At 37.0% G+C, this 11,929-nt stretch overlaps 1 protein-coding gene across 1 annotated transcript in view; it reads left to right on the plus strand.

Moving 5' to 3' along the window:
- The window catches only part of GAS6 (growth arrest specific 6), a 50,059-nt gene extending 40,421 nt beyond the window's left edge, over window positions 1-9,638 (plus strand). The window contains exons 11-15 of the mRNA XM_015826502.1: window positions 1,219-1,383; window positions 3,551-3,719; window positions 4,963-5,135; window positions 5,429-5,657; window positions 9,147-9,638. Of these exons, the coding sequence (XP_015681988.1) occupies window positions 1,219-1,383; window positions 3,551-3,719; window positions 4,963-5,135; window positions 5,429-5,657; window positions 9,147-9,298 (888 nt within the window). The 3' untranslated portion in view covers window positions 9,299-9,638. The remainder of the gene's footprint in view (window positions 1-1,218; window positions 1,384-3,550; window positions 3,720-4,962; window positions 5,136-5,428; window positions 5,658-9,146) is intronic.
- Window positions 9,639-11,929: the final 2,291 nt, after the last annotated feature.

Below are 11,929 nucleotides of genomic sequence, written 5' to 3' on the forward strand. Positions count from 1 at the left end.
TTCTTTGTGATTACTTTTCATGAATTTCAGAGTCTGATCTTTAATTATCAATATATGCAAAATAATGGATAACGGGAGCTACTTGTACATATTTCAAAATTAATTTATTTCTATCTGTGTATATGAACCATTCTCTCTTGTAATCTTGTACATTGCTCTCAGAGAAATTCAAATGCGCACAATCTTAACCCCCCACCCTACCCATGGAAAGGATAAAAGAAGGGAGAATCCTTGTCTAAACATTATAAAAAGGTTTAAATTTACCAGGCAAACCGTTTCTCCAGAATATCCACTAATCTTTAAAAATGTTCAAAGGCACCGTTCTGTTCGCAGTCCTTTGCTTATTCCTTTCTGTATAATAGCTTCTTCTTATCAGCCATTCTCCTAGTTTTTAGATAATTATTTAGGGGAAGATATTACTTGGGATAAATCTGATAAATACATGAATCTAAGATCAAATTGTCCCACCAGTTCTATACAGATAGTCCTCGACTTACAACAGTTCATTCAGAGTTACAACGGCACTGGAAAAAGTGACTGACCATTTTTCACACTTACAACTGTTGCAGCAACCCCATGGTCACATGATCAGAATTCGGATGTTTGGCAATTGGTTCATATTTATAACAATTCTTATGTCCTGGGGTGATGTGGTCACCTTTTGCAACCTTCTGACAAGCAAAGTTAATGGGGAAGCCAGAGTCACTTAACAACTGGCTTATTAACAACTGCAATGATTCACTTAACAATTGTGGCAAGAAAAGTTGTAAAATGGGGCAAAACTTAGTTAACAAATGTCTCACTTAGCACTATAAATTTGTGGTTGTAAGTCAAGGACTACCTATATATGATTGGAACATGAGAGAAAGCTATTTACTGATCATATGGTTTGTCTTGTTATTGTTAGCAAATATATATGTATGTAAAATACTATCAGACTTTCAATTTTAATGTGTGGAGTCTCACTTGAAATGGCTCACAGGAACTCCTTTGTTAAGCCAGCTTTCCCTTTTGTTCCTTGCTTCACTTTTGAAATTACAGTGTTGACCTACAGAATGAGAAAAAACAAATTATTGGGGTGTATGTATTTCTGAAGACAAGACTGATTCATGGACACCAGATGACTTGAAATTAACTCATTGAACAATATTGTTTTATATGGGTGATGTGTTTTTTTCATATTTCGCTCTTGATCCCTTTGTAATTATGTTCTGTCAGATATCAGTTGAAGAATTGGAAAGAAGTTTAGTTATAAAAGTCAATAAGGATGCAGTTATGAGGATCGCTGTCTCAGGTGATTTGTTTACTCAAGACAGAGGACTTTATCAACTAAATCTAACTGTTGGAGGAGTTCCTTTCAAGACCCATCATCTTATCCATTCTGTAAGTAGGACTGTTGATTACATTCATTTTGTAATCTATAGTAGAGCTGGGCAACTGGTGAAACGAGGGATAGATCTATCTTAGATTCAAAGTAAGGAAAAATAATTAGTCCATGAGGGAAAAATATAATAAAAAAACCTCATGTCAGATCACTTTTAACCACAAGAGTAAATTTGTGCAGTAGAACACATACTCAGGAGGTATGTCAAGAGAGCAGAATTACTCTCAACACTATAGAAATTGGCTTTTCTGCTCTTTTTGATTTTTATTTTCCATTGTTCACTTATATCTATTTTTAGCTGGGAGCTCTAGGTCAACATACCTTATGAGCAAGTCTATTTACTCCTCTGCATTCTTTAGGGTTTTTTCCCCCCCTTATACTTCCCTGCTGATGGTGTTTTGCAACTTTTATCACAGCAAACTCTGTAAAGGTTCAGTACTTAATTTGCTGACTATATGGAATCTTACATTTTATCTTGCAATGCTATGCTTTCTTGAGAAAATTCTGACTGAAAATTATTTATGATTCATTTCATTTCTACATTTACTCCCTCTGGAAGAATGCAGAATGGTCTATACACGTCCAGTCCAAATAATAAACTGAATAAAATTACAAATAAAACCAACCACTCTAAAATGCAGAAGATAAAGCAATGATCGATTTCACAAAAGATGGAAAGATAGTTTTACAAAACCAGGCTCATGGCAGTGAAAAAATTATATAATGTTCTTCACATGGAGAGATAGTGTATAAAACTAAAATGGCATCATTTTAGCCTAAGAAATGATATCATGCTGCATTAAAATTTATTTTCTTACCTTACACGCCTTCCTGTTCATGAATCCTTCAATCACTCTTTTAACAAACTGTTCTACCAGCTCTGCACCCAACTTCTTCACTCAAGATGGATTCACATTTTCATAGCCTGTAGAAATAGTTCTTTTCCTCTGGTTATTTTCTCCATGCTTTGTGACACTGCAGCTTTCTATGAACCAATGAAAGCAGCAGGTGGCAAGGTGCCAGGAGGGACCACATGAGCAGCACCTGCCCTTCCCTTCCTTCCACTGCTTTTATTTATTTGGAAGAGGAGTCAACTGCTGCCATCTCTTCTTATCTGCCCAATTTGATTGATGATCAGACATAGTCCTCTAACTTAAAGAAATAGAGGAGAAGCTGTGGCAGAGAAATGGCACCCTTTTGCTTAAAGCAGAACATTCTTATGTTACCTGTTACATGAAGCAGTTTTGGTTGGCTTACGATAGCCAGTCAGTTTCTATCCACATCCTACAGCCATGATGCTATAACAGTGGTGGCGAACCTATGGCACGGGTGCCAGAGGCGGCACTCAGAGCCCTTTCTGTGGGCACGCGCGCCATCGCCCCAGTCCTAGGCCTTCAGCTGGGTTTTATAAAACCTTTTCGCTTTAGGCCTCCGCCGCTGTGTGCAACAACAAAAAAAGGTTCAATCAACCAGTCAATTTCAATTTCTCGTGGGGAAAAAAAGATCTTGCAAAGTTGGAATTGATTGATTGAACTTTTTAGTCCCACCCAGTCTGCCGTTACCACCGCAGCCAAGCCCACCCAATGGGCCACACACCCCCAATTGGCCACACCCAGCCAATGGGCCACACCCACCCGGCACCCGAAGATACATAAGTGGGTTTTGGGTTGCAATTTGGGCACTCGGTCTGTAAAAGGTTCGCCATCACTGTGCTATAAGATGAATTAAGTTTTACAGATCCCTTTCCCCCACCTGCTCTGAAGTTAAAATCTCTCAGGTTTTATCTTCTTCTTGTAGGAAAAATGCTATGATGTTTCCCCCCAGTGCTGTTCTCTTTTTTAGATGGATTGGACTGAGCACAGCATTCCAAATGCAGCTAAACTATAAGCTTACATAAGTCTATACGATCTATCTTTACCAAAAAAAGGCCATTGAAGTAATGTAATACTACTGTATGTCCTGGCAGTGGTGTCAGATCATGGTTGATTAAACCTATGTTGTTTTATNATAATACATTATATTTATTGAGTATAAGTATAATTCAATATATTGAAAAGAGATTTGGGATTACTGAAAAGCCTTGTTTTCTAAGTTAAAATATTTGGGTAAACCCCATTCCATTTTCATCATCAGTTCAAGGAAAGGTAATTCCCTTTATCTCATTAGATTAACCCTCGACTAGATGGATGTATGAGGGCTTGGAATTGGCTGAATAAGGAAGACATAACTATCCAAGATACAGTCCGAACGAATGATAGGATGCAGTGCTTTGCAATTGCAGGAAGAGGCTCTTTCTACCCTGGCAAAGGATTTGCTATGTTTAATCTCAGTTATGGTAAGTACTTGTTCTTAATTATTATATAAATGAAAGTTTTACAAGAAAATTAATATGTCTTCTAGGCACAGATGAAGAAGAAAAAGTAATAGCACGATTGTAATATTTAAATAACTCTGAAAAAGCTAAACTCTTACAAAGGATATTGAATATATGTATAATGCACAATCTAATAGCTTTTAGGAAAGCACAGTACATATAAGGTGATTTACTTTTTGTGGGTTGCAATGTGATATGCTTCTTTTCTGCCAACATAACCTGGCAGACAATGCATGGCATGACTCATTACTTTGGAGAGAAATTTCACTAGGGCCTAAAATGTAATTGTCATTTTTCCTCATGACATCTGGCAATGTTGAATGGATTCAGACTTCATTGTTGCTTGCCTTCCCAATGATAGATAAACATCTCTTGAGGCTGAATAATATACATAACTATTACAGGTGCAATTCAGATCTTCTCTGAGCAATAACATTGTTTTTAATTTCAATATTATGTTCAAATAGAAAGTAAAGAGATGTTGAAAGAAGAGCATAGACTTCTTTTTTAAAAAAAAAAAAAATCTAAATTAGCAAATTACATCAGGTGCCAAATTTTTTTATTGGCATTTTCCAATCATTTAGTGTAACATTTATCTTTTAATGAACTGGTTTGAATCTGTTTCCTTTCTCTGCCTTAGTTTTACTGGGTTTTTAAACTCCTTCAGGATTCTTTGCTATGAGAAATGGTAAAGAAATATTTTGCATAAATAGATAAAAATAAGATATAGAAATACAAAAAGCTGGCAAGCTTTCTGTACTATTACACATATAATAATGCACTGAGGTAAAAATAGAACTGAGAACAGCTTTATTTCTTTGTTCTATTTTGTTTTGATTAGAAACACAGAATTAATTCCTGCAGCTCAAGATATTGTATGATTAGAGACCCTAAAGACCCAGCAGATTGACCAGGGTCTTGCAATCCAGATGTCTTGGTGATTAAAAAGTATAATCTTGACTTTAACTAGTCAAAGCAATCACAGTGCTTTTTATGAAATTAACAAAAGAGCTGTTAAAAGGAAGGAAATATTATAATATAACATAGCAACATAACCTAACAATATACATTGGCTAACTGAAGAAGATTTGATTATGGCCATTTATTCCTTACCATGATTAAGAAAAACTTACCTACTGTTTGATTATTTTAAATGCTAAAAATAGTAGAATATGCACTTAGCCCTCTGTTTCTCTTTCTGTAGTTTATCCATTTGATATCAATGAAACCAGGAAGCAGTGGGAAGTAAAAGTAAATTTTTTAATTCGTCCAGCTACAGATACTGGGGTGCTCTTTGCTCTTGTTAGCAATGAAGCAATAGTCCCTTTGTCAGTGGCTCTGATTGACTATCATTCCACAAAGAAGCTTAAGCAACAGGTAAACACACAAATATGTATTGAAATATTTCATGCATGTGTATGTGTAATTTCAACAAGAGAAACTTTTACATTATTGAACAGTTGCATAGATACTAATTCATATTAATAAATGCATTGTGTTATGATTAACTATAAAACTATATTTTCGAAGATTTCTGGGGAGTGGGAATAGAATGGTTGTCCACTGCAGTTTATCTGTCATAATAACATCTTCAGTGTTTAATATTTTTTAGAAATACAGTAGGTCAGTGTTTTATTAACATACTTTTTCTTTATTTCCTTGCTGTACAGTTTATTATCTTGGCAGTGAAGAACATTGTAGTTTGCAGGCTGGCAGTAAGCATTTGTGACAAACAAGAGCACTTGGTGGACATCTCCATCAGCAATAGTCAGATAGTTTTGACCATGGATGGGACTGTAGGACAGAACGAACTAAGCCAGGCACAATTGGAAGATAACCTGTCTGTTTTAGATAATTACCTACAATCATCTGTAAAGACCTATGTGGGAGGACTGCCAGGTGAGTATTAAATGCTACATCCAGAATGCATATGATCTGCTCATTAATAGAATAGGGGCCAACAAGGTGGCCTGTGAAAATAGGGACTTTTGCATCTTTTCTGTATGACTTTCTCAAGAACAAACCTTATTGACTTGTTTCCTTTTAATCACATTATAGCGTGTAAGTTGTATCCTTTGGGAAGCTAAGTAAATGAAGCACAACTAAATCTGATGTTATTCTGATGAGGAAAAAATATAACCTCAAGCTGTCTTACACCTGGTATTGAATAAAGAGCTACAAAGAAATAATTGAAAGTGAATATAATATAGCACACAATATGTATATTGTTCATGGAAGAGCAAATAATTTTCCCTTGAATGTTTGTCCATTATATTAGAGCTAATGATAGATTTCACCTCAAGGCTAGTTATTCTTTTGTATAATTGTAATACATGAATTCAGCCACATCAGATCATTTGGGGTGCAGAAGCTGTTATTTGGCTGTTCATGCAATTAAATATATTCTACTAGCAAACATCATGATTTTCTTTTTATAATACCCAGGCAGTGCACTGCAAGTTATTTACAGGAAATAGTCCAGAAATCTATTACAATTGCTGGATGTGCAGAGGTCATAAAAATACCACTCCTGATGCTTAGAGATGCTTTCATATGGCTGTCATCAAATGATCAGTACCTTCCACCACTGCCAAATATTTCAGTAGATATGTGATTATTTGGGATAGCTTACATAACGACTCAGAATTCTGAAATAGTTTACAAAGCATTTTCAAAATCCATACATGTTTATGGTTTCTATAATCATTTGGATTAAGGCACATCTTAACCTTGATTACATTTGGTGACTCTTAGGGCTATGCAACCCTTTGGTACAAACCGAGGAAAGGTCCTAAGGAAGGACATAGCTGCTTTAAAGGGAATTTTTATTATGGTTTTTATTTTATTTTCATTATTTTTTCATTATCTGTTTCATTATAGACTTGGTCTATTCATTATCATTCATTATTTTATTATGGTTCATCACACAGTCAGCCAGATGTTGAGACTAGTTTTAGCATTTTTGTCTATCTATTGAGTCCTTTACAAGGACCTGGCTAAGCAGATGTGGCTGTTTGATGGTTTATAGATATTGTCGCAGGATGTAAGCTATTCTGAGTAAAGTCGCTTTTTGCAATTGACTGATGGTGAATTTGTCAATGTCGATGGTGTTCAAGCAGTGCTCCATTGTTTTGGGATTGCACCCAAGATGCCTCTTACCATTGGTATTACCTTTGCTCGCTTTTTGCCAAGCAGTTTAACAACATACCGCATGGATGTAAAATTGAAGAGTGGCTAATATCTGGCAAAGCCTACCTGATAATGAAAGATTGAGAAAAAGGGATAGGACCAGGCAACTATAGGCCAATTACCTGTTTACCAACAACCTTCATATTACTAACTGGTGTAATACTGATGCAAGAGTTTGCAGCAGTTTGTAGAGAAATCATGCAGACGTGGAATGCAAATGTCAACTAATATCTGCCTTTCCTTGTGTTTTCTGCCCCACCCCATCCAAGCATTAAATCACTGTTGTTTTTTCCAGCTAAATAATATCTTCCTGATAAGTGCAAAGTTCTTCCTGATTCTTTCTGGATAGCACCCAAGGCCCATAGGAGAAACTACATTCCATATGTTTCAGGGAGAGAAGAGAGAGTGCTATAGATAATGTTTCATATGAAAAGTATAGTTTTTTTTCTACTTTTGTACAAGGCATGTGGGGACCTGGTGGGGGGAGGGAAGTAGGCCCAAGGGCTGTGGGGACCCTGAGGGCAGCAAGCAGAGCATGTGGTGTCTCGAGGTGAGGAAGGTCTTGATAGGCCCATGGCAGATGGGTCAGTGCCTGCATTAGGCCTCTTAGGGCTTCTCCCACTCCAGAGGCACTCCATGCTCCACTTAACGACATGCATGGTCATTTGACCTCATCAGGGAGAGCAGGGGCGAGGGTCATTAACCAAGGTGATCCTGCTTAACAACCATCACAACATGCCCTTAACATCATAGGTTGAGGACTACCTGTTAGGCTAAAGCAGGGGTAGGCAACCCAAAACTCTCAAAGAGCCACTTGGACCCATTTCCCACCTAAAACAAAACACTGTATATATCTGATAAAGGTAAAACAGGATATATGCAGTGTTATCTTCATTTTAGATGTCAAAAGGTCTCTCTCTCTCCCTCCCTCTCTCTCCCTCTCCCTCTTTCTGCCCTTGGTCTACCAGTCCTCTTCCCCCTCTCTCTCTTTCTTTCTCTCTCTCTCTTTCCTCTCTCTCTCTCTCCCTCCCTCTCCCTCTCTCTCTCCCCCCTCTCCCTCTCTTCGATCTTCTGCTCACCTGGCAAGCTGGCTTCAAGCTGTTTTCCAACAAGCTCAGGGGTAGGCAACCTCGGCTCTTTTATGACTCATGGACTTCAACTCCCAGAATTCCTGAGTCAGCATAGCTGGGCTAGCTAGCTCTCTTGCTCTTCCTGTTTCCTGCTTCCTGCAGAGACGCAGCAAAGGGAGGAGCCCCACCCCAAAAGCTTTTCAGCTTGTCGGAGAACACCGTGAGTCTACTCTCTTTTACACACACACACACAAACACAAACACAAACACAGAGAGAGACACGACAGAGAGAGAAGCAAGGAAGCGCAAGTGCCTCTCTCTGTCTCTGTCTCTCTCTGCAAATGGCAGAGGAGGCTGGGAGCCACAGGGGAAGGCTCAAAGAGCCACATGTGGCTCCGGAGCCACAGGTTGCCGACCTGTGGCTAAAGCTTAATTGGCATGTGAGATCAAAGGAAGCAAATGACGAATGCATGTGCATTCATCATTTTAACAAAAACTGTGATCTTGCAGTACTTCTGAGTCCAGCAAGGCAGTGGAGATAAATATACATCCCAGAGACTGGTTGTATAATACAAACATGTTCACAGGGTGTGGTAAAAAAAAGTCACGATGCTGTAACTAATCAAAGCTAGTCCTGTTTGTTATGTGTATTGTGTGTTAGCCTTTTGTCTAAGAGAAGTGTCATCTACCAGAAGGGACAAAGCTGGTAAGATAGGGAACATATTTCAATCCATTCTCCCACCCTTTTCTATATGTGGGATGCATGTACAAAGAGGCAGGGCTTGGATTGTGAAGCTGCATCCATCACCTGGGGAGCTAAAGATTATTTTAAAAATTAAAGGGAAGATTTTGAAAGTAGAAGTGTAAGAAAACAGAATTCATTCCAGGATATAAGTTCTGGTTCTTCATTTGAAAAGGTGCTTTTTGTGAATATTTCCTTTCATAATGGGGCTCAACTGCTCATATAGCCATTATAAGATATGTGAACCACTTACACCATCAAAAAGAAAAATTGTTCTATATATTTTGAAATTAAGAAGAATGAGGAGCTTGGTAGTAATGTTTATTGAAGTTGTCTAGTGTTTATTGAAGATGTCTTCCTTTGTTGTTTGTTTTAAAAACACCACAGATGTTCCTGTCACTTCAACTCCAGTTACTGCTTCCTACCATGGCTGCATGACGGTGAAAGTTAACAATCAAGCTCTGGATTTAGATGAGGCGCTCCAAAAGACCAATGACATCACCTCCCATTCTTGTCCTCCAGTAGAAATTGGTCAATAGATGCCACTGCAACACACACAGAATTTTTGTATTCAACATATGTGCATTTCAGTTATAAATTATTCAGACTTCCAGCACTGCGTGTATAGTTCCCTTGAACACTGAAATTATGTAGGATCTACTGAGTTAATTATTGAAATATTTCTTTGCTTGAGAGGATTTAAAATATGTAATATATTTGTAAATAGTTGAGAAGACTAATGTTAATAATCAGAAGTTGCAAATTGTTGTCTGAGGTGAGTAGTTGAGAGACAGTTCATGGTCGCTGGTAAATTAGTTTGTGTGGACTGGAAGATTAAAAATAATTCTGTATTTTTTTAATGCTGCTTCCTGACTTACAAAATATGAAAAAATAAATTTTTTTGTTGAATTATATGATGCAAAGACAGCATTTACTTTAGCTGAATGTGGGCAAGTGAGATTTTAACATTTTTTCCCTTTCAAAGCTTAAGCTTAGCAAATGTGTTTTTCTATCTAATTTAAACATAATAAGTTTGGCTTTGGGTTTCAGAAAAATCTTTCATGCCAAACAGCAATTACAGAGGGAATAAGGGACATTTAAATCCACATGTTCAATAGTTTCCATTCTCCTCTCTTGGTTCCTTTGGCTTTGTCAGAAGTATAATCTGTAATGGAAAATTAAGGCTTATAAGCTAAAATCCTCATGCTAATGCTATTCTCACTTTGGATATAGTACAAACATATGCAAAAGCATAGGATGAAATGCTCCACCTTTTTCCTTTGGCTTCAAAGGGTGGTATGGATTTTAAATCTGTTTTCCTATTTATCTTTGGATAACCAGTTCCCTCAGCTCTCTGTCTCACAGTAACAAATGTAGACTTGACTTTATCCAGAAGAGTAGGAGAATCATGAAATACAAAAACAGTGTCTGTTCCAACAGAAGCAGTTTAGGAACCATTTCCTGATGCTTGATAAGTTCATCATTTAAAGGAAGGAAGACCCAGCATTTAAGTTCAATTTTAGCCTCTACAGTGCAGAACACTCTCACTGGGAATGGCTGTAGTCATGTTCTGGATTGAACAAGTTTAAACAGATGAGCTCCAGCCTGCTTCCAACTTCTTTCATTCTGGGAATAGGGTTCTCCATGCCTCAAGTATTCCCTTTCAGTCTTCCTTTTTTCTTTCGCATGTACCCAGTGGTTTTCTAGACTAACCTGGAATCCAATAAAAGATAGCAAAACAGATTGGCCTTATGAAGTCTTAATATGCTACAAATAACTACCCCATTAAGACGTTAATTTAGAAAAAGTAACAAGCTTGGGCTGTCTTGAATTTTTATATAGCCCATGTCTATCCTACTGTTCGTAACAACTTGCTGTTATTTATTGAGATTATTTGTGTTATTTCAGAACATGTTTGCCTTTGTCTATGATTGAAAAGCTATTTGCCCCAGGACTTTTGCTTTTCTATCCCAACATAACAGCATTTCTTCAAATGTAGCCCACCAAAAGCTGAAAAAATATAGGAGTAAAGCAATATATTTTTTCTATGAGGGGGATAGTTACAAAGTAGTATCATATACTTGCATTATGTCACTATAACATTATCAGCAGCTTACTAATTGGATTGCTTGGCAAACTATAGAATAGCAGTATTGCATTGGAGGAGAAAGAGGTGAAGCTTAAGCTTTTGCAAAAACATACCTGTATATTTTTAGTAATATATGTGTAGCCCTCTGATTTATCACCTGCTATTGGATGCTTTTTGAGATTGGTTATCTTATTTATATCAAGTCACTTTGTGATGCTATTTTTTCCGTATATAAGAAGAGGCCCACAAAAACATTTTTAAAGGATTTTATTTAAACACATGGCATTTATCCTGCATTCATTCATCTGTTCACGTATTCTCCTTTCATGCATGTACACAGACATGCCCACAAATATATATCACTGTATATTTTTTTTCTCCTTTCTCATTGAAAATATAGAGAGCATAACTGTATGTGTCTATTGGAGATACACTGGTAATATTTTCAACATGATTGGAAAAGCTACTGTGATTGAGAGCATAAATCCTGTAGCCAACCTCCAACTGAGCTTGAAATTTCACCATATAGAGAATAGGAATTACTAATTCTAATATCTAACCCTATTCTACTTTGCTGGTGGTCTAGAATTTCTATCTCCTAATTTGCTCTTGGATGATGTACATCTGGAACAGAGATGTGAAACCAAGGAATTCAGTCTTTTGAGATACTGACCTGGCTCAAATTTCAGTTATTATTTAAGCTCTTGGTATACAAGATAATGAACTTTTCCAGTTTTTTTTCATTATCTGCAAATACAGTATACAATGCTGTTGGTTAATTTACACTCTCTGAGCTACCCTTCAGCTGGTTGGGTTGATTTTAGCCATCTCTTGGAAGTGTCACACTACCTATAGTACTTCAGATAGCTTTGAAGAATATCAGTCTGTATTCTGTAGTAGATAGGAAGCTAAGTACTGTCACCAGAGTTGGTATAGTTGAGTTTTTCTTCTTATAGGCATTCTGCCCCAAATCTAGCTTTTTGTTTTTTCAGATTTGTTACATTGGAGCAAGTATCATTATATAAAATACCTCACATATTATATGGGTTCCTGTCTAGTCCCAAGCAGATTCCAAGACTTT

The sequence above is a fragment of the Protobothrops mucrosquamatus genome, unplaced genomic scaffold, assembly GCF_001527695.2.
Source record: "Protobothrops mucrosquamatus isolate PMUCROS unplaced genomic scaffold, P.Mucros_1.0 scaffold3156, whole genome shotgun sequence".
In the NCBI taxonomy this organism is placed as follows: domain Eukaryota; kingdom Metazoa; phylum Chordata; class Lepidosauria; order Squamata; family Viperidae; genus Protobothrops; species Protobothrops mucrosquamatus.